Source organism: Tiliqua scincoides, chromosome 2 (assembly GCF_035046505.1).
Source record: "Tiliqua scincoides isolate rTilSci1 chromosome 2, rTilSci1.hap2, whole genome shotgun sequence".
Lineage (NCBI taxonomy): Eukaryota > Metazoa > Chordata > Lepidosauria > Squamata > Scincidae > Tiliqua > Tiliqua scincoides.
Genome location: NC_089822.1, coordinates 129369221 through 129392858, shown reverse-complemented (window position 1 = coordinate 129392858; position 23638 = coordinate 129369221). Strand labels below are relative to the sequence as shown.

The 23638-nt window shown below is 45.9% G+C and overlaps 1 protein-coding gene across 1 annotated transcript; it reads right to left on the bottom strand.

Moving 5' to 3' along the window:
- Positions 1-169: 169 nt before the first annotated feature.
- On the bottom strand, positions 170-6043 carry NPFF (neuropeptide FF-amide peptide precursor). Its single transcript, XM_066612817.1, has 3 exons — positions 5900-6043; positions 3163-3293; positions 170-293 (listed from the first exon to the last, which is right to left on the bottom strand). Exons 1-3 carry the CDS (start codon positions 6041-6043, stop codon positions 170-172), a joined length of 399 nt encoding a protein of 132 aa, XP_066468914.1.
- Between the last annotated feature and the right edge of the window lie 17595 nt (positions 6044-23638).

Genomic DNA, 23638 nt, shown 5'->3' with positions numbered 1-23638 from the left:
TTTATTGTGAACAGCCAGCTAAGCACAAACCCAAAACAGTAGAGTCAATCACTCAGGTAACTGCGGTGATCAGACAGAAGTAGGACTGGAAGGGGAAGAGAGGCTTTGGTCCAATCTGGCAGGATTGAGTTGGCAATAGTTCTTGGGTTTTGCATTGCTGTTTCCAGCTTCATTTTTTCTTGCCAAAGCGCTGTGGAGCAGCCATGCTCAGAAACTGGGGTCCCATGGAATCCCATGCCCGCGGGTTGAGTCGGCCACCATTGCTGGAACTACCCCTGGCATCACGGCCAAACCTATAGAAAAACAGATAGAAGGCGGCATGTTGGATCAAGACCCTGGAGGCACATTTGTGGCATGTAAAAGGAGAGTGTGCACATGTGTCTGCCTCTGTGCACCTCCTAGTCCTCACCCATTCTGCTGTCTTTGAGCCCTCTTTAGAGCCCCATCCTTGCCAGATCTTGTTCTCCTGTTACTCCTGCCAGATGAATGGAAAGGAGGAAGAGTAGTGCTCTGCCCCTCTTTCCCCATCCCAAGGGAAAAAAAGAATTACTATGCTGAATCAGAACTAGGTTTATCTGAAGTTCAGCATTCTGTTTTCAACAGAAACCAACCAGATGATTCTGTGAGCACTCACAAGCAGGAGTATGACAGGGACAGCCAAACACTATTGCTTATTTCCAGCACCTGGTGATCAAAGGGTGTTGGCTCTGCTAAGCATGAAACTAGGATTCCTCCTCACTTTTTCCTCTATAAGCATCAGAACGTTTGAGCCCCAAAATCAAGCCCTTGCCAAGGTTGAAAAGCAGCTTTGGTTGAGGAGAGAAAGGCAGGGAGCACATGAGGGGCATGTCCCAAAAGCTTCAGGGACAGAGCGAGCTTGATTCCCCTCTGGACTGTCACTGAAGCTTCCACCTGTAACCAATTTGCATGGATGAAAAGAGGGTTGGTTTGGGTGTCAGCCGAAGGCAATGGCAAAAGAGAACAGATTCTTCCAGGAGGTGCCCACTCCCAGTACTATAACCCAGTGGTTCTCACACGTTTAGCACCAGGACCCACTTTTTAGAATAAGAATCTGTCAGGACCCACCAAAAGTGATGTCATGACAGGAAGTGACGTCCTCAAGCAGGAAAATTTTTTAACAATCCCAGGCTGCAATCCTACCCACTCTTACCCAGGAGTAAGTCCCATTGACTATCATTGTTAAATGAATATACATAGTAGCTTGTTAAAAGTGCAGGTCTAACATTTCCCCAACATTTCACATACCATGGTAGCATCAAGTCGAATATATTAAAAATAAAATATTGAAGTGATTGGTCACCCACCTAGTGGTTCCCAACCCACAGTCTGAGAAACACGGCTATAACCATTGTATCCTGTGTTTTCCGTTTTAAAACGAACAGCCTCCAAAAGCAGACCCATTCATTTTTCATTCATTTTCACAGGATTGCTAGGAAGACACGGAACAGTCTGTACTATTCTATTGCGCATTTGCCAAGAGTTTTGGCCGCATCTATATCTAACTGGCCTCCTGCAGATACAACAAAGATTAATCTGGGATTCATGAAGCACCATGCAGGTGGAGTGTGCAATAGCAACAGCCGTCATATCTCATACAAAACACAACCTCCATCCGAACTCTGCTCCCAAGGCAATCCTAGGTCTGTGCCAAACTCTCACCGGTGCTCTGTTCACAATAAGCGATATGAACAGAGATTATCTGTGTCAATGTGCATTGTGTTTTTTCCTTTTGTCTGCTGCTTTCTGAAATCAGTGAAGGCATCAGATGGGGAAGATTCGGGTTGGATTAAACCTGAACATTTTTTTTCTTTTAAAGCATGGTTTGGTGAAATTGATAGCTGCACAGAGGAAAGTCACTTCCTTTGGTCTATACTGCCTGCAGATTCCCAGTGCATCTCCAAAGCTACAAAGGTTTGGAGTTTTTGTGCTTGTCTCTCCATTGCACACTTTATAGGAGAGACCAAGAATCAGTGCTGCCTCCTGAGGAATACCCCCCTCCCTGTTGCCAACCTAGAGGCAAAAGGAAGAGATAGAAAGCAGCCTCTGCAGACAAAGGATTGAGGCACTGACTCACTATCCCTTATGCACTTCCCAAAGGAACTCTACCAGAACTCCCAAAGGAACTCTACCAGAAAACCCATTGCTGACCAGAGTTTACCACCACAAATGGCAGACTAGAGTACACACATTTGCTGCATAAAGGGTGATTCAGCCATTAGCTAGGGCTGCATCTACTCAGCACTGTTTAAACTTGGCAACAAGAACAGCAACGTTCCGTGGCCCGCAGAAAACTATGCAAATAAAGCAGATTTTCACAGTTGACCTTGACCGTTTTTCCTATTTCATTGCAAGTTTACTAGTCGCAGCTAGGGCAAAGTGCTATGAAGGGCACTGTAGTCCCACTCCCAACTGTAGAAATAAGAACATAAGAACAGCCCTACTGGATCAGGCCATAGGCCCATCTAGTCCAGCTTCCTGTATCTCACAGCGGCCCACCAAATGCCCCAGGGAGCACACCAGATAACGAGAGACCTCATTCTGGTTCCCTCCCTTGCATCTGGCATTCTGACATAGCCCATTTCTAAAATCAGGAGGTTGCGCATACACATCATGGCTTGTACCCCGTAATGGGTTTTTCCTCCAGAAACTTGTCCAATCCCCTTTTCAAGGCATCCAGGCCAGTCGCCATCACCACATCCTGTGGCAAAGAGTTCCACAGACCGACCACATGCTGTGTAAAGAAATATTTTCTCTTGTCTGTTCTAACTCTCCTAACACTCAATTTTAGTGGATGTCCCTGGTTCTAGTGTTTAGTTACCCCTCCAGTTCTGAGCTTTTAGCAAGCAGTGCCCATTCATTCATTCATTCATTCATTCATTCATTCATTCATTCATTCATTCATTCATATGTTTATACCGCCCTTCCTCCAAGGAGTTCAGGGTGGTGTATATAGTTCTTCCCCTCCTATTGTCCTCACAACAACCCTATGAGCTAGGTGAGGCTGAGAGATAGTGACTGGCCCAAGGGTCACCCAGAAAGCTATGTGGCTGAGCGGGGATTTGATCCTGGATCTTGAAGTGAGTGGTTTGTGAAGTGGTTTGTTCTTGTTGCCTGGTCACCCAAATTCCCCCCATTCCTTACCTTTGCGGCTGGAACAGGAAGGATGGGCTGCGCCCAGGTCTCTGCACAGCATGGAGCAAGGAGCGGAGGAGGGTGCCGAGCGGATGTTCCTCGGGTATGCTCTGGACAGGGTGCTCTTCATTGTCTTGCTGCTGTGAGGATAAAGAGAAAGCCAAGGGCTTATTAGCACAGGCAGTTGGCACGGCACAGCACAGATGGATCAGGTGGTGTCATGCACTCCTGCTAAGTAAAGGAAAGTGGGAATGGGGGAACACCTGCTCATTTAGCCTCCATACCCCACATCCATGGGGGAGTGCATGCATGCAGGTGCACAGATATGGCAGTTGGGGGGGGGGAATTGAACCAGCACGGGGGCATCGAGAGTCTTGTGCCAGCCCTGACTGGCCATTAGCCGATGTCCAAAGTGTGATCATTCTGCATGATGGCTAATCCAATTCCCCCAAGGCAAGAGTTGCACTGATGAGTCCTTACAATGGACTAGAGCAGGGGTGTCAAACTCATACCAAGGGCTGAATAGCATTCATGATGCCTGCTGAGGGCCGGAAGTGATGTCATTGAACAGGTCATAACCAAAAATAAGCACCTTTTCTCATTTAGGAACTCACTAGCTGCAAATGACAGAAGAGAAAATATGCAAATCTGGATCATATTTCAAGATACGGCACAGCCCTATTTTCATGTGAGCTGCCCTTTCAGCAGTAATACCTCAATCACTGCACAGCAGATGAGGGCCGGATAAAAAGCTTCTGTGGGCCACATAACCCCGGGCCTTATGTTTGACACCCCTGAACTAGAGTTTGTTCAGACAGCTTACTATAAACAAGAAGTGGAAAGAGCATACACGATGAATTATTTCCAGTTTTTCTGTTTTGAAGAAATGTTTTTGCTTTGTATGTTTAAAGTGAAAGGGATATACAATAAGGTTGTGATAGGGAGAGAGGAAGATACCATAGCAGATCCAGGAAGACCAACGAACAGGATTTGTCCTTGTGTGAGTTTCCTACAACAGTATTCAGAGCAGTGCACAACCCGCAAATGGGCAAGAGAGACATATCTGAGAAATATTTGCATGTAGCCTATGCAGAAAAGTTAGACATCACTTTCCCTGTTTTCCCTTAACCCATTTTTGCCCAGCCCACAGTGTACACATTTGGTCCCTGTTGCGTATATGCTATGTTGGACAGAAATGGCTTAATGGTGCTCCGGGAGATCTGTCTGGCAGGAAGTACACCTCAGAGGCCAGGGATGGCCCAAGGTGATCCACCATCCTATAATGCTAACCCACCCCAGGCTGCCAATGTACATGGCTCCCCCAAAGTGCACAGAAGGCAGCAATCTAGCCACCTAGCTTCATATGCTGTTCCTTCCTTGCATGGTCCCTTTAAATAACTCAGGAAGCTGGAAGCTCTCCCAGCATATCCCGTACTTCTTGTTTCGTTTAAAAGGGACCAAGTGAGGAAGGAGCAATTAGGAGTTTGGAGGCTAGATTGCCACCTTTTGATCCATTTCCCCACATGCACATGAACACACAATGTTGTGCCACAGTAACCAGCATCATACACAATGGAAAGTCAAATTCACTCTACAAATTACAGTCATTTATGTATGTCTGGAGATGCTGAATACAGTGCCCTGAGATCCAGGTGTCCTGGGAATGATAAGAATTATTAGGATAATATAATAATGCTTTTAAACACTTTACACACATTATCTCAGACAAATACACAGTTCTCATGGTTGCTGCTGCCTGTCCAAAGATCAAACCCACCGTCCTGTCCATCTTTCTCTTTGCCCTGTCTCACTAAGGCTGCAGTCCTAACCACACTTTCCTGAGAATAAGCCCCATCAAACAAAATAAGACTTACTTCTGGGTAGACCTGGTTAGGATTGTGCCCTAAGACAACATGTGGGGATCTTTGGGACAGTCCCGTAGTAGTGAGGCTGAGGGGCAGGTTCACTGAGAGCTTTTAGAAGATAGTAGGATCTAGTCAGAGCTCTTTCCCTTTTAATTCCCCGCAGGGGAGGATGAAAGGGCAACTGGTGGCGAAGGTCCAACCCCATCAGGTCCCCAAAGGACAGGAGCTCAGCCCTGCTCCTCCCTTCTAGCCCCATTAAGATACAAGAGTGGGGCTGCCCTTCATTTGGTTTTTCTGTATTGGCTGGGTGCAGAAATAAATGGCTTGAGGATCCCGATGAAGGGAATTCCCCATACTTGCTTTCCCCTACTGACATTTTGACGTATTTCCCCTGCTGACGATACGATCCTAACATATAGTTAGGATTCATCTCTGTCTCTCTGACCCAACAGCTGCTTTCTCCTCCTTCATGATCCACATCACCAGCCGAGCCCCAGACCAGAGCACGGCTTGCTCCCTTCTTTGCCCAGCCAGGTAGCGAACACCAAATCTCCTTGATTTTGGCATCCCTCTAATTAAGACAACGCCTCCCTCTCCCTTTGGGGGTTGCCCCCTGCTTCCAGTGAAGCAACTGGAAACTGGCCGCTGTAAGTGGATGCCCGTTCTCACTCTGAGTTCATTTGCAAACACTTGGCCCTGGACGGCTCTTAGCTGGAAGCAGAAGCTAGGACTACTGTTGCCTGTTAACTTCCTAGTTTGTTGAAAAGTCTCAATGCTGCCCTAAGTTCCTTGGAGAAACAGCAGGAAACAGACAGAAATAAGAAATCAATCATACTCCCCCACACACCCCATAGTGGACTTGAGAGCCCTTTATCACTTACCATCCAGTCCAGGAGTCTCTCCAGATAGCCGTTGGGCTCCTCAGCTAGGAGCTCCTGGGAGCTCAGTCCCTCATCAAGGCCTCGGCTTGACCTCAGGCTGCCTGTGAACAAAGTCAGCACAAGCAAAAGGCGGGTGACTTCCATGCTTGAGGCCTGCTGCTCCCCACTTCCCTGCCCGCCTCCCCCTCTTGCTGGTTCCCCCTCTTGCTGGCACTGCCTTTATATCTCCACGCTGGAGCTGGGGAACGTGGGGTGGGATTGATGACAGCAGTGGCAGCCACTTGGAAGGCAGCGCATACGCCAAGAGGGGCCTGCGGCACCTCCCGGTGACGAGCAGAGTGGGACCTACAGTAGTCCCTGACCGAGACGGTACCATCCCTGGCTGAGCCTATTGTGCCGTTATTGCGAGGATAAATCCACCAAAATGGTTCTTTAAGCTCTGCTGGGGGTTGGTGGCTAATTGCTTGTTTATTGTGGTTTGTGGGGGCACTGGGGAGAGGCCGGGCTTTTTGGACGCTGACCCACGACCTCTCCAGGTGCCGTCTTCATTCAGCTTGGATTGATGGGTCTGAGAATCCCAAGTGGGGCTCAGCACCAGGCATCTGTCATGCTGCTTCAGGAGCTGTTTTACAAGCCTGGATCCCCGAGGCAACCAGATAGAAAAAGCAGAGCTTTTACAGCTTAATGAAACCCATTTACAAAGAAAAACAGACTGGTGATGGGACAAGGAACAGAAACTGTTGCGCGGGGAGTTTGGCACACACAGTAACCAATTCAGAAGGCTGCAGTCCTGAACATGTGGATCTGGAGTGCAGAATGGCCTCGATTTCAGATAGATGGAGGCCCTGGAAAATTATGCCCTTTCCCCATTTGCACTCCATTCAGTCGCCTTTTCCCTCTCGACAGGCAAAGACCGTCTACCTTTATAGTGGCATAAAATACCAAGGCAGAAATCAAGAGACATGGCAGTGAGGATAGCATCAGAAGTTCAACAGGTGATCATCACAAAACTGTTCAAAGCAAGGCCTCTGCTTCAGCAAAGAGATGGCCACTTAACAGAATGAGGGGAGTTGGAGATGCAATGCATACTACTCTATAATTACACCCTGAACATGCTTCTGACGTAGATTTTAGGATTCTGAAAACTTCTGCATTAAAAATGATGTTGTTTTCCGTTTTTACCTTAACAAAGATGGAGGATGGCTGTGCTTTTGTGCACCCACAAAAATCTGGATTTCCAATGACTGTCAGGTGATAACTGCACATCAGATGCAGCATCTTTCCTGCAGCCTATAAATGAATGTATGTAGAAGGTACTGAGCTTTCCTTATGGCGGGATGTAGGGTGATGGAAAGGCATGATTCGCGATTGTGCATTACCACTCTTGGCTGCCATTTTTGGAGGTACAGGTGATGTGAAAAAGATTCCCTAAGCAAGGAGCTGGTTGGAAAAAGAAACACAATGCACTGGAAACCATTTGACTCACTACTGCAGCAACAGACCATAGCAGGCAGGGCCTGTGTGAATTCACCTAAAACGTTGAAAGCTGTCTGGTGGTGGCAGGCTCATCTCCAAGTTTCAGGGGCTCTCAACAAACTGCTGCGCATAGGCCCCTTCCTATGTGGGTACCCCTTAAAGGTTGTGGTGAAGCTTATCTTGGCAGATGGGTGATAACAGAGCAATTCTTTTGGCTGATAGAGTTCCTCTGCCACTACAGCACTAAGGCTATGGGTGCAGAGGTGATCTTGAGGATATCGGTACTTAGCCTCAGCTACTACCCCATGATGCTGAACCTGAAGTCTGAGAAACATTTTGATGTTGATGCTGAAGCCTGAGAAACATTGTGGGCTGCGCTAGATCACCCCTTGAAGTTTCCATGACATCCCTGGAGCTAAAGAAATAGCACCACTTACTGCAAGTTGAGGAATGGCCATGCAACCTGCTCCAGGTTACTCATTTCACTCTGATGCACTTCAAAGGAAGCCAGTGAGTGGCTGTAGATCCTGACATCTTCCTTTCAGCAAGCCTTTACTTTTCAGGAAAAGGCCCATAACTGGTGAGGCATTGCCAGTACTAAAGTACTTATGTTTATGTGAAGCTGTTTTCAAGTTATCCTCCCCGAGGCGCCTAGAAAAAGCAAGATATCAAGATGACTGCATATTCATCTCCAATGCCATGCTTTCCTGGAGGGTTGGTAGGAGCGATCTGATCACCCTGATTAATGCTACCAATAACCATCAACTCCTGTTAGGCGCTGGTGCCAGGGACAGAATCCTATTCATCAGCACAGTTGGTGCAAAGGCAAGGGCCCCCATTCATCAGCAAGCCATGCATTTCCTAGAGTGGAAGATTATCATTTTGCATCAGAGCAACAAGAACAAGCTCCACTGAGCTACAACAAGCCCCATTCCTGGCAGCAGTGAGAAGCTAGACTCCCTTGCCCCTTTCCTGCTTGGGTGAAAGTGTGTGTGTGTGTGGGGGGGGGGGAGCCCCTGCAGTTGTGTTGAACTTGGACATATGCCACCTTTTTTGGTGGCATATGCCAATGGAGAGAAAGGGGGGGTGTTAAAAAGAGGGGATAAGGTCTGGTGTGCTCCACTTTGCCTAATCACCCCCTCTGGCCTCCTCCCCACCCCCAGTTCTTCCCACAGAGTGCCCTGATCCTCCCCTTCTCTGCCCACAATTCACCCTCATTTGCTGATAACGGCACTAGAGGGTCTAGGAAGGTTGCTACCAACATGATCAGCACCACCTGATGTATCTGGCAACAATCTGGCAGTGTGCTGTGGAGTGTTGTATTTTGTGACACCATAAGTCAGGCTGCGCCACCAGAATGTGAGTTCTGGCAGCGCAGTCTGACCATAGGATTGGGCTGTCACTCTACCTAAAGTGGAGGCAGGGTCTAGGTTGGGGAGAGGTGACATTTTGTGGTGAATTCCACTGAGTGCCCAGTTGGCTCAAGCATGCCAACTCCCTTCTCAACACAACACCTTCTGTGGTTGTTCCACCAACATCTCAACAGTCCATGGCTCCTGGAGGCCATTGAGTAAGCAGTCTGCATCAGGCTGGGGAGGGGGGGAGTGCTTCCCTTTTTCTTTTAATTTCAAACTTAGGTACATTTATATCCCTAGGGGTGAGTCACCAGAGTAGGTAGGGGCCACTCTATTGCTTGTGATGACAGGCCGATGATGTCAGTGACTGAGTCATGCAGGGGCATGCCAATGACAGTGACAAGGGGAGAGCATTGCAAAAGACCAGCCAAGACCATAGCTCAAGAGAAGGTGTTTAGCATCTCATCCCCCAGCTATCAGTCTCAGATATCAAACTGCTGTTTGTGCTCTATAGGGTGAGTGCACTGCACAAGTACACATGTATTTGAGCACAGTATTAAAATTCTGATATATGGGACAATTGAGCGCAAGCTATACAGAAATGGGCTTTACAAGAAAAACACAAATTCCTCGGTATTCTGGTGCACACTGGAGAGAACTTTGCAGATTATTGGTCCCAGCACTCAGGAAGATGGAGAAGGACTGTCTTCCTGAAAACTTCACTTGGACAAAGTGTGCTGAATACCTGTGGAGCAATGCTGCCATCATGTGGTGCACTGAAAGAAGGGCAGGTTAGGATGCATTGCTGTCAAGGGAATGCCTACAAACCCTATAGAATAAATCTAGAGAAGTTTTAATTCACTGACTGATTAGATGATTATATTTAAATAAATGTGCATGTTACAAATGTTTTCGGAGATGTTGAAAGATGTGCACCGTTACTTGCAATGTAACAAAAAAAGCTACTAGTTGTTAGAAAGTACCATTTTTTTAAAAAATGACAGCTCTACTGTTAAATGCCCGTAAACGACAGCACTACTGTTTGAATCCCCCTCCACCAATTAACCTACTTAAGCATTAGTGACCCTTGAGAAAATGAACTGGAGAGCCACTGTCTGTTACTAAAGATGGTACTGAGCTAAAAGGACCACTGTCTGTTACTAAAGATGGTACTGAGCTAAAGGGACCAATGATCTGATTCCATAAAAGGCAGTTTCACATGTTCGTATCTAAGGCCTCATTCATATCCTCCCTACCTATTCTGCTTTTCAGAGGAGTTCATTCACACATGCTTCAAAGAGTCAAAGCATAGATAGAGCAATACGCAAAGGTACATGGATGTGAGCATCAGCTCCAGGCTTCCAGGTACCTTCTTAGCACATTTTCCTGGCAGGAGGGGTGCTGTGCAATATCTAGTCCCTGCGCTCCGTTTCTAGATCGAGAAATATCTATTATTTGGAAGCCTTTCATTTTATTCTTGCATCTCTCTAGGGTCCTTTCCTCTCCCACTGTGGCCGTTCTGTGGAGCATCAGTGCAGATTCCCTCCCTCTTCTGCCAAGACAGTCTTGTTCTCATTTTATGATGCAGTAAAGTGGTGAGAATATAAGAGCCTTGTTGGATCAGACCAGGCTCTTAGAGGGATTGCTCAGAGAACAAAGCCAACAAGGAAACTGCTAACACAATCCAGCCCCCTTGTGGAGAGGGGGTGGGAATTCTTGGCAGATTAATGCTTCTTGAAGTGACAGAGGAACTGACTCAGGACATCACAAACAGGGCCTCAAGGAAGGACAGGATACAAATGTGATAAATAAATAAAAACCAGTTTCCGGCTGCTTGCTTACTCTTACTCCAGCTGTTTTGAATTTCTATTTTCTTTCTCACTCACTCTCACTAAGGAAAAGTCAACTATCCTTCATTATTTTATAGCTTTTATAAGCACCAGAAATGCATCACAGCTAGCCCTTGCCTCTGAACTTTGCCCTCAGAGCTTCTCTGTGTTGTCATAGTGGATGACAAAATGCCCTTTGGTGTAAAATTGAGCATGAGAACCACACAGAGATCAGCACATAGATTCAAACATGCATGTTACTGTGTGCACTCTTTCTGGGAAACCACAGCCACTGGCAGTTCTTTGGCTTGGTGAAATGTAGTGGAACACCCAGGCCATCATCCTTGATAATTTATGCAAAGGGTTTGCCCTAATTTCCTAGACCAGTGGTTCTTACACATTTAGCACTGGGACCCATTTTTTAGAACGAAAATCTGTCAGGACCCACCAGAAGCGATGTCATGAGTGGAAGTGATGTAATCAAGCAGGAAAATTTTTAACAATCCTAGGCTGCAATCCTACCCACGTATCCAGGAGTAAGTTCCATTTACTATAATTGTTAAGCGAATATACATAGTAGCTACACAGTAGTACAGGTCTGTAACACTTCCCCAAATGCAGTCGCATACCACGGTAGCATCAAGTCTAATATATTAAAAATAAAACATTGAAATGAATGGGGTCCCACCTGAAATTGGCTCATGACCCACCCAATGGGTCCTGATCCACAGTTTGAGAAACACTGTCCTAGTGTTCTTGATTGAGGAACTATGCCATCTGAAGCTGTACATACTTGAGAATTTTTCCTCTCATCTTGCCTTCCAAACTTCTTACTGTTGTTCTTCACAGAATCATCTGCAATTTGCCTTACAAGCCCTCGCACTGCATCACTTCCCCAAATAATAGTTCACCCATTTCTGCTCAGCCCACAGGTGTACACATATATGCAACATTGGGCAGAAATGACTTAATTTTGAGGGCAGTCTTTTCCTAGATCAGCTTCCTTGTGAGCAGAGAGAGCACAGGAGACTGGTGGTGCTTTTGAAGGATCTATCTACAAATAATACCAAATTGAGGGTGGGTAGGGAGTGAAGACTGGAATGAAACAGGCAGTAGTGTCACTAGGGGGCTGCGGGCTGCAACAGGTGATATGCATGGCGGGGTGGTGAAGCACACTAGTGACCAAAATAGCTAAAATCATGGTTTGTAGGAATAATACCACCATGTTACACACCATTCAATGTTCAATTTACAGCAGAATGTAATGAAAAAAACTGGAGTAAGATCTCAATTCTCTCAAAAGTTATGCCAAAAAACCAGAAAACAAAAATGCAACTGTGTTATGTAACAAAAAAATACATTTCCTTAATTCAAAACAGATCAATGAGACTGATTATTCAAAGAGCTAATAAGATATTATGACACAGCATGGAACCAATAAGGTAGTGGTTTTCAAACTGGGCCATTGCAATGCCCTAGCCCAGGGGTGTCCAAACTTTTTGGCAGGAGGGCCACATCATCTCTCTGACACTGTGTTGGGGGCTGGTAGAAAAAAAAAGAATTAATTTACATTTCAAATTTGAATAAATTTACATAAATGAATATATTAGAGATGGAACTTATATGAATGAATGAATGAAGGTCTTGCAATAGCTCAAGGCCTATAAAAGGCCTTGCACAAAGCCTTTCCTTTGCTGCCGCTGCTGCATCCCAGATGTGAAACAGCAAGCAGTGGAGAGAGCACTTGTCCCACAGCTCATTCGAGAGGTTGAACAGTTGGCCATCATGCTGAGACCAGTTGCATCAGGCCAGCGTGGGCTCCAGCAAGTCTCTGGGAGGGCCAGAGGCTCCCTGGAGACTGGAGCCTCCTTGAGGGCCGAATTGGGAGTCCTTGAGGGCCGCAAGTGACCCCAGGGCCAGGGTTTGGGTATCCCTGCCCTAGCCTGAAGTCTCTGAGCTCTGTCCCCATAAGTGGCAGGGGCAGCAAGGAGGCAGAGAGGATGCAGCGACGCGACCCCTAGGATCTCGTCTCTAACGGTGCTGTAGGCACTGGGATGCACTCACTAGTCCCTGCAGCAGCCGTCCTGGGGTGCAAGGAGCCCTGCACGAGCATCTGCAGGGCTCCCCAGCTCACCAGAAGTGAAAGTGGAGCGATCGTGCTTTCACTTTTGAAGACATGGGAAGCCCTGCAGACGCTCGCATGGGGCTCCTCGCACCTTCAACAGCCTGCTGCAGGACTGGTGAGTGCATCCCAGTCCCCGCAGTCTCCCTTAGTGATGTGATCCTGGGGATCGTGTCGTTACCTTCCTCCCTGCTCCCACCGAGACTTACTGTGGTTCAAACTCTCCCAGAGAGTTTGAAAACCACTGCAATCAGGTGTTAATAAGGTGACACCCTGGGGGTGACACCACTAGGGACCAAAATGGCTAAAAATGTGATTTGCAGGAATAAAACCATCACGTTATATACCATTTGTGGCATAATTTACAGCAGAATACAATGAAAAAAACCACATTGAAATATCTGTGTTCTATCAAAAGTTATAGCCAAAAAACCAGCGAGGCTGGGCAATGGTACATCACCACACCCATGACCCGTGCCATTGCACCACTCACTGCATGGGAGGAAGTTCACCATGGGGGTGACGTGCTGGTCTAGCAAACCTGGTGATGCTACTGGAAACAGGCAATGCTACTCTGTACAATTGTGCCATAGGAAGTTGCCTTAAATCAATCAGACTATTGGACCATTTAGCTCAGTGCCATTGGTACTGATGGCAGTGACTGACCAGGGTTTCAGACAGGAATTTCTCTTTGCCCCACTGGGGATGTCTCTATATGCCAGATCAAGCACTTTGCCACTGATGTATAGCCCAGCACCAGCTCACACAGCAACTCATTCTCTGGCTACAGAGTGTAGGGGAGGGGGGAACGAGAGTCAACAAGCTAGTAGCCACTGACAGTCAAAGGCCATCAATGCTCATTAAAATAGCAGCTTCCACTAACAAACTACAGTAAAACCTCAATTTAACAGACTAACGGGAGGAAGGGGTGTCCATTAATGCCAAAAGTCTGTAAAACCAAAATGTATTGAAGTCAATTAAGATACACCTGTGCAAAACGTACATGACTCGATTTTAACGAAGCAAAAAAAGTCCATTGTTTCTGGAGTCTATTAAATGGAGGTTTCACTGTCCACAAAAGCCTTGAGAGATTGTCACATCGCATGTCTGAAAATGTTTGCAGGACACAGGCTACTTAACCATGCCCAGCAGAGCCAGACAGTAATGACCTTTGTCTCCATCATGACATAGCCTAGACATATTTGGTTGACATATGACATATTTGGTTGCCTTGGCAAATGTCCCATTGCCAGTTCACACTTTGCATAGAGACACTGGTGGAAGCAGATCACAGATGTGAAAGCTCAGGAAGCACAGCACAGCATGTGGACCCACTGTTTCTTACTTGTTTCTTACTTGCAGGTATTTGTGCAGTGGAGATGCACAGGCTGTGGGATCATGGCAACAGACGTGCCTGTGCCTGCCTCCCTCTCTCCATTGAAGCTGTCTGCCCTCTAAAGCTGCGTAGGCTGGAAGGAACCCATCCTGTATGAGACCAAATATCCAACCCAAACCCCCAGAATCAGACTTAACAATCAGAATCTAAAACATTTGGGCGCAGTCCTGAAGGTTGCCAAACGGTATAGAGGTAGATATGCAGTCTTGTAAGGGGAGTCAATACCTGTCCCAAAGCAGGATCCTCTTCTGAGAAAATGGGAATATCATCTGGGCTGCTAGGTAGGAGGTGGGAGGAGAAGAGTTGCACCAGGTATCCCAGGCCCAAAGTAGAGAATCTCGCCTGGAAGTAGCTGCCAAGCTTGTGGCACAGAGAAAATCAGACATCTGCCTACCTGAAGACATACCACAAACCTCTTGGGTTCTTGTTTAGACTGGCAGGTGCTCCTTCCCATGCAAAGTGAGTACTCTCTCTTTCGCTCCCTCCCTCCAGAGGCATCTGTATAGCCAGAATGGGGTATAGTGGCTTTTTGCCGATTGCACTCTCAGGATTGAATTATACCCTTTTTGGAGCTGCTGCCATCATGGAAATTAAATGTCAAATGGTCAAGGAGATACAAACTAATGCAATCAAGCAAGCAAAGGTTTGAGGTGCTCCTTAGGTAAGCATGTGGGGGTGATCCTGATGTGTCAATGAGGCTTCAGGTGTGCTTTTGACCATGTCTTGTTACTTAGCAGGTTCAAATCTGCTATCAGGCAGGAATCTCATTTGGTGTCCTTGAGCCAGGTACAAGCTCTCAGCTTAACTCACCTCACAGGCTTGTTGTGAAACAGAAGGGCTTTGGAGCCACTCTGGAGGGAAAGGTGGGGCATGACTGTTAATGCAAATAATTACTGTTGATGTAAAGCAGTGATTCTCAACCAGTGGTGCAGGTACTACCAGTGGTACTTGAGGTGGTATCTGCTGGTACTTGTAGGACCTCTGCTGTGCAGAAGTGAGACCAGGAACATGATGCAACAAACAGCAGTAGGAGACTTAGCTTGGTGGGCAGAGCTCCAAAGGATGCTTTTCTGTGCTCAAAAAATCCCTCTCTTCCTCCTCAACTCCTTACTGGTGGCTGCCATGTCACACCTGGCCTCCCAACCCAGAAGTAACTGGTGATGATGTCATTGCCAGTTACTTCCAGTGGTACTTTGAATAGTTTGAATAGGTGGACCATGTAAAGTGGTACGGCGGAGGACAAACCTTGAGAAACACTGATGTAGAAGAAAGAGCAAGAGAGCAATTTTTAAATTTCCTTTAAGGAATACAGGTTTCTATTTCCTCCTTTCAGTGCAAAAGTCAAAACTTGCTTACAGAAATACCCTCAGCCATGGTCTATGCCACATTCCTCACATACTGGCTCTGTTATAAGCATTCATTTACTTTTAGCAAGTTTTGCAATTCCAAGGCAGGTGCAATTTCTCCACCTTGTTCCCCACTTGTTTAGCCCATTGTTCAGCACTAGGTTCTGGCCACAATACACGGTGACATAAAACTATAAATCTGGCTAATTCTCTCTCAACTCTTCTGTTACTTTCTTGTGCTTCTGAAGTGTTCAGGTTGGACAGAAGGCAGCGGTGGCAGGCGACAGCAACCTGTCAAAAGGCGCCGAGCTGAGTTGTTCAAAGCGTCTCCACCTCAGTTTGTTTCATGATCCCTTTTCTTCTTGCTACACAACACTGACATATTGCAGAGGATTTGAGGGAGTGTTTTGAGAGCATAGCCCAGTAGTTCTCAAACCACTCACAGGGGAGCCATGGGATGTCCTTGGCGGCCTCTTCTTCCCAGCTCTCCTGGGTGCCGCCATCTTGGCTGGGCCAGGATCATGTGCAATTTGGGGGACGCTGGTGAGCATCTTGTCCTCCCACAACATGGCACCACTGTGACAGGATGCCACAACCACGGTAAGTTTGGAAACTGCTGGATAGACTCTGACGACACAGAATACTGGCAGATACTTTGCCTTGTTATTGCCTTGCATGAACAGCAAACAAACCCTATCACACATTTAACACACTTGCAAGCGGCTAGGCTTTAGAGGGGAAGCAAATCAGAAGCAATGGGCAAGCCACTGGGGAAGTTTGTCTGCCATGACCAATATCCTCCTTAGGAAACCACTAATAAACCTCCAAGGAAGCCCAGGCTTCCGCCACAACAGTTTGAAAACCACCAGCATAGACATACTTGGAAGCAACCCAAAAGTTTCCCATTCAAGCAGAGACATATTGATATTATTAATGTGCAACAAGGGGGTTCAGGGGCTGTCGGAGAGGTGAAAGAGCACAACAACTATTCCAAGAGAGGGGGAACCAGTGGATGGAGTTATGTCCTTGGACTTATTTTACCAAATGAAGCTGAACTTGGAAATGTTTCAGCCCATAGGGAAGACCAAAGTCATCTTTTGTGACTTGAGGGTGTGTGGGTATACGTGTCAACAACGGGGGGGGGGGGGGGGGAGGAAAGCATCAAGCAGAAGGATGGAAAAAAGCAGAATTCAGTAGAATTGCCCAGAATCCAAAAGGGAGATCTGCTCTGAGAACCACACCAAGCAAAAAGGGAGCGAGAAAATGCAAACAGCTTGTTCTTGTTAATATTTTAATGTTACAGTTGCAGCATAAATAAAAGGCACATTATAATGTTTGGTAAGAACAGTGGCTGAAAGAACAAGTTGATAAGTGCCAAGGTTGTATGTATTTACTTTTATTTTAAAAATAGCAGAATACAAAGATGAAACGCCACAGCTCACCCAGGCCTGTGGTATCAACACAGGGCCACGGGAACCACGGGACCGGCAAAATGCTAGCTTGTGAGGACCTGCTCACAGGAGCACTTCGGTGAATGATTGGTTGGCTTACCAGTTAAGCAGATGCATCTCTCTCTGTCTTTCTTGTCCCATCCCCTCCCCTTCACTTCACTCTCAAAGGCAAAAGAACCTGCAGCACAATCTCAAGCAAGAGAGGAAGGGGCTGGGAACCCCAGAGCTGCATACATTTCAGGAAGTGAAACGTCAACAATGTCATTGCATAAGGAACTGCAGCCATCGAGGAAGAAAGAGCTGATATAGGCCTATATATTTCTATATATATTTATAGATAAGTATTTCACTTTATGAGATACTAAACCCCTTTTGTGGTTAAGCATTCAGGGTTCTTTCTCCCCCACCCTCCTACCCTCAATGTATTGATCGTAAAAGCTCTCCGTATAATATAGCTATATTTGAAAAATAAAACAAAACCAGGCAGCTACTTTGTGGAAGAGGAAGATGTCACATGGATTCTTGAACTGCACTTTTGCAACAGCCATGGAAGACCGTGGGAACGTGGGCAGTGATTGCAGGGGGAGAGATGGCAAGATCAAGGGGTAGCAAGGTGGAGCACCTTTGGTAAACAAGAACATTTCCATTTGATGTATGTTAAACAATTTCAGGATCAAGGGGATTTGGAGAGAAGATGCCGGTTTCTTGGGGTGCCTCCCATCCATGAAGACAAAAGGTGCTAGGATGCTTGTACCTAGATTTCTCCAACTGGGATCGCTTCCCCTCCTTTCTCTCCCAACAACATGAAGAAAGGCTACCCAGTTGGGGAGCTTGGCTTTGGCAAAGCAACTTCTCCCTTTTCCAAGAAAGGGGAGAGGAACAAGGAGAGCAATGCAACCATTTCAAGATAGGCTGTGTTTCAGAGCAAGGCAGGCTTAATATGAACAACAACGACAAAAATCAGTAAACACTTGTTTAGTTGCAGCGACTGGAGTTAGTGAGAGGGACTCCAAACCTGAAAAATAAGGTAGAATAAGGCCAAAACATGATAAGGGGGTGATAAGGGGGTGAACTCTCCCAATAAGCCTGATCAGTACAGATTTCCACTCTCTCTTCCAGCTACATCCCAAAGTGGATATCCTTTCAATATTGTGGAAGTACTCCCCCCCGCACTGTTCAACATACAGACTCCATCTATTTCAAGTATTGCCAAGTTTCCTGAGCCCTCTATTGCACTGCAGTTTCCCCTCGAAATGTGCTTGCTACTTCTTCAGCAATAAAGGCGGTCTCTTTCAAATATTTTGACTGCAAGTGTCCTAGCCCTGCAGCTCTGAGCGCAGGGCTTGAGGAGTCAAGCTCTGCATCTTTACAAAACCTGAGTGCAAGCAAAGCATACAGAAACAATGGAAGTGGAGACACCACTACTTAAGGCTGAGTGACTGCCCTCACTGCTGTCACAATGCAGTCGGAAGGGCTGTAGGATCTATGATTCCTCCATAAGAACAACCAACACAGTGCACCTGTTCACACCTGGATTTTTCACCTGCACGCCACTGCAGAGTCATGGTGCAAGATGGTTTTCCTAGGGGGCCATTGTGCAACTTCTGCAACACTCCAAATACACAATAAGGAATTGGAGAGAACAGGTCCCCACTTTTAAGGAAACCTTGTGCAACATGCTTCATCTCTCTATCATTACTGCTCAAGAGTCAGGTCCAACACACCCACTGAATGGATTCCTTAGAACAGTGTTTCCCAAACGGTGAGTCGTGGCTCCCCAGGCAGCCAGGGTAGCCATGGAATCCTTGCAAAAAAACCCGCTGCCCTATATGATGCATAGGATTGTAGCCCTAATGGAAAGCTGCAGCCAACAGCCCAATAGGTTAAGGGAGTTGCCAGTCAAAAAAGTCTGGGAACCACCACCTTCAAATGCCTTAGAATGATTCCCAAAGCCCTAGATCAATGGCTTTTTTTGTCAAATTGCCCCCCTCACACTTGCATAAAGAAGATCTCTGAAGTGAATTAATTGTGGACTCACTAAGAATAGGCTCATTTCAAAGCAAGCTGTGATGACATCTTTTGCCAAAAGCTCTATTTCTATGCAGCCTCAAGAACTACAGAAACACCCATCTGAAAGGTTAAAGAAAAAAGTCATGTTAAAAACACTCTATGGCTGTGCATCAATCTGAACACACATGCATGCAAGTAAACACTCTCTTCAGTGCTGATCAAACTGCACCAGCCTGCAGCATAAGAAGCACTGCATGTTAAGAATTAAAGGGCTACAGATGATGAGTATTGCTCCTTCCCTTGCTGTTTGGGAGGTGAGGGATCCTGTCTTGTTCTGATAACAATAAAGGGCAGCGGAAGTCAGGATCATGCTATGCCACTGCAAACGTGTAGCAATGTGACTAAACTGAACATTGCTAAACTGAACATGCTGTTAAAACCTGTTCCACAGATGTCACGTTTGCAGGCGGGTAGCAAACGTTCAAGGAAGGAGGGAGTTTATTCAGCTGAGTTGAGACGCTGCTTTAATCAGCTGACTCCAATCCAGAACACAGCAAGTTAAGGGCCCAATCCTATCCAACTTTCTAGCATTTTCCCCTTACCTTGGGACAGCACTGCAGTTGCATCAGCTCTGGAAAGTTGCATAGGATTAGGCCATAAAAGCCCAATTCTTATGCCCAAGTCATGGCTTAGCTGTCACTTGAAAAGTAAGCTATGTGCAGAGGCAGATCTGTAGAGTGAGCTTTAGGTTCCAATGTGCTCCCTATGTAGTTATGGCAGTTTTCACCAAGCCAGTGTAAATTTCCCTATGGATAGCACTGGTGTGGTGAAAATTCCCAGGAAGCAAATGAGCCATTTTGCACAACCCCCTTACTCTGCAGCCCAGTCGTAGCTGAGTTCAAGTTTTAGCTACATGAAAGCTCACTCTTAAAAATTAATCCAGAGGCTAAACATCCCAGTTGATGAACTGGTAACAAGCAGCAACCAGGTGAGTAGCAGTGTGGAGATCAGCCTGTTTCTGCAAGCATACAAAAAGGAAAAATGGGAGCTGCACATTCCCAGGTTGGTTTCACCTGACTCCTGCACTGCTGCTGACAGGAGGGGAAAAGGCATCAGTGCTGTCGAGGTGGGGAGGAACATTTCTTGAGCTAGAACATGCAGATGTCAATCATGGGGGAAAAAGGAACAAGCTTAACCCTGCATCAGTTTTAAATCTGGGTATCAACATATACAACAAAACTATTTCATGAAAAAGATGCCAAACGGCCAAATGAAATTTAGATGTAAAGCCCTTTTTCAGTTGCAACATTTAACCCTTGCATAAAAGTCCTAGCTCCTCATTTAGGGCTATCCAGTCTGTCTTAGAACAGGGCTCTCCAGACTCTGGCCCATGGATTGGATCCAGTGCCCGCACTAATCCCTCCCCCAAGTGAACGGAGTTTACCGTTCTGCGGGGGGGGGGGGGGCTTCCATTGTTGCTGCCGATCGCCCTAACCATGTTCACTCCACCCTGGTGCTTCTGTTGCCCTAGCAGGCTCTGTTCCAGGATTTCCTGGTAGACTCAGCAGGGCAGAGTGAACATGGCGGGAGGGGGGGGCAATTGGCAGTGACAATGGAAGCCTCCCTGGTGAAATAGTAAACTCCGATTGCATCAGGGAGGCTGTTTTCGGTGTGCAGTGGTCTCCAAACTGGAGACCACTGCTCTAGAAGACTGCATAAGAAGCATCATTTTTTTGGAGGGATTCTCAAAAGGACAGGATTTCCTGAGAAAGAGAGCTTTGCATCCAAAGTGCAACACATTTCAACAACCCGCTTCTTCACACCTATCAAGGTAATTGCCTCTCCAGTTTCTTCTGCTCCTTGACACACCCCCTCCCATTTCCCCTTCTAGATCACACAAAGCAACTCTGCCTGCTTTTTGAATAGAGCTGAAACATTTGTTCTTCAATCAGTTCAGTGCCAATTCTATACCCATAAGTATTTACTTCTTCAGAGTTGCAACATCTGTTTGTACAGATCTAGTAGGATTTAAAGCTTCTGCTTTTTTTTTTTTTTTTTACACATATATGGAGGTGAGAACAGGCAATGTAAAATTAGAGGGAGAATACCACAGCTGTATACTGGAAACCCAAAAAGCGGTAGGGGCATCCCTATTCATAGTTTTGGGGTTAAAGTGCGAGAGCAAAAGATACTCTCTGTGACACTAGGATTTGGGTCTGAAGTTTTAATTGTCATCTTGGATCAGAGACCCAGCTGGCACCTATCCTCCTCCCCACAGCCTTCAGGTTTATTTGACTTGCATGCTACCTCTGACGGCACTAACTTTTTAACATAATTTGAGCCAAAGAAGAAAGAAGAAGTGTGCTGTTTCTTCAGTGAACTGCAAGAAATGTGCTTGATTTTTCAAAATTCAATCCCTACAGTATTTAGCGATAGAACTTTCCAACAATAAAACAACCTTTTCCTGGCATGTGGGTGGTAAGAAAGCACATCAACCGGCCAGCATCAAAGAGTTAATAGTAAATACATTATTGACATTCATTACCAACTCGAAGTCAGGGCCAAATTCAGGATTCTGGAGGTACTGGAACAAGAGATCAACTAGTGGTCACCCCAACAGTGACTTCACTGCCTAGAGCTTATTGCTTAATGTTTTTTCAGTCTGTACTAGAAAAACACCAGCCTGGGAATAAAGTATCTGGATTCTATTGCTCTGGACAGGTTATGAACATAACTCAGCTCAAAAGATCAGCATTCCAAGCTGTAATACATGATTTGCAAGAAATAGCAGTTCCTCCACTAAAACTTAGATCAAGTACAAAGGCCAAAAATCACACGCAGCCAAAACATTCCACATCCTATCAGAAAGGAAACAAGCTTATGGAAGGAGCATAACATGCCTGTAAATTAGCATACTGGGTATGATACTGAAGCAGGAGTTTCTTCCAAGGTGCAGTGTATAGACTATAGCGCAACAGGATAGCCATTCCCTTCAAACTGGGAAAAGGGATTTTGGCAGACAGCCAAGGTGCGGGTGGTATAGCAGAGTGGAGATGTGGTGGGGAGACAGAACAGGAGGATTTATGGTTCAATACAATCAAGACCATCTGGAGATTTTGCTTTAAAATGAGAACCTCCAGTGGAAGAAAAAGGTTTGCAAAAGCAACTAGAGACTCTCCAAGTTGGTAAATTACCTTTCACTGAAAGGGGCAAAAAAAAAAAAAAGGAAAGGAGTAAATGCCTTTCTCCAGCTAGAGGCTTGGAAAGGATAATCCAAATGGGTATTGATCCCTGTTAGCAGACTGTAGAGGAAAAGCAAGTAATGGTGTGCATGACAGACAAGAACAGAAGGAAAGAATTTCTTGTGCAATTGCAAGTAATATTTAATACGTCTTTAATACAAAATTCTCTTAAAAGCGGGCATAAAACCATTTGTAGTTAGGGTTTTATAAAAGTTTAACTCACAACCTGTAGTCTGACCTAAAAACCTGATGTGCTGGCAAACAGGGTTACTGTTGGGGAATTACTCCCACCATGCCAGTGTGTCACATGCCCCTTTGTTGCTCCTTCATCACATGGGTGTAACACAGACTTAGGAGATAGGGCAGCAATGTTTAAAGACTGGAACTCTAGAACCTCTCTTGCCTGTTCTATTTTGCAGCCACGGGGACGGTCAATCCGCAAAGTCTGCACAGAATGCAAAGCTACATAGCAAGTACAAGCATCTCAAGACAGCATAGCAAAATCAAGGCACTTATTTTCCTTTTCTATTAGTTTGAGAAAAGAGACAGGTGAAGATTCAGCAGCAAGGTGATGAGAAGCCAAAGCAGTAAGGGTGGTACCCTGTAGTGGCCTACTCAGCATCACAGCAGGTTTGTACCCAGGTACTTGCCTTGTAGGTGGACTGGGCTCATGTATCAGAAGAGTTAGTGAAACAGTATTCTCGATTTAAAGATAATGGATTTTTTTCCCTTACAGATGAAGAGGCAAGTTGCCTTTTATCTCCATCCTTAACCATGACAAAGAAACAACAACATTTCTATAGTACCAGATAAGTCTTTGGTAGATAGCACCTTCTCTATATGACCAATTTTGCAAAGTAAAACATAGCTTCTGCAAGGTTGCACTAAACTCCCATGGAGGTTCAACTGCAGAAGAAGGTGCATCACGCACAAAGGTATTCTATGATGAGAAGAATTTGTCTGAGTTGTGGTCAAGAAATCATTGGTTTACGCACAATGGAGGTAGAATGGGGTACCGTACTTCTCTATGGGCTTGTAGACACATTACACTTTCTCCTTCCTCCTGCTGATGGATGTCTCCCTTCAGCAGAGACATCCAAAAGCTACTGGCAGCACCTACAATCTACTGCTGCTGTACTATTTTGAAAGTAAACACTAAGACAAGTGTATGTTAGGGAAGCTATAAGCTATCTGACACCTTGCCTGTGTCTGACATGAGCTACTTTTCGACTGACTCCCTGATCAGTTGCAACCTCTCAGAGGCAAATGTCACAAATATGTATGTTTGGATCCAATGAATTCAAACTTTAACTTTGTTTTTCCTGCTGTTTAACTTTGTTAAACTTTGTTAAACAGCAGCCCAATCCCACTTGTATGCGGTAAGCTGTTTTTAAAAAAGGGTGGTTTAAAAAGTAGTCTGCAAAATGGCAGGGATGGCGATCAGCTGCTTGGTGAAAGGAAAAGGCAAAACATTCTACTCAACTGGCTCAAGCTCCTTGCCCATAAGCCTTT

Coding starts and splice junctions, on each gene's coding strand:
- NPFF (XM_066612817.1), bottom strand. CDS start 6,043: ATGGAAGTCACCCGCCTTTTGCTTGTGCTGACTTTGTTCACAGGCAGC. Junction 3,294..5,899: donor AGAGACTCCTGGACTGGATG/GTAAGTGATAAA, acceptor TTATCCTCACAG/CAGCAAGACAATGAAGAGCA. Junction 294..3,162: donor TTCCTGTTCCAGCCGCAAAG/GTAAGGAATGGG, acceptor GTTTTTCTATAG/GTTTGGCCGTGATGCCAGGG.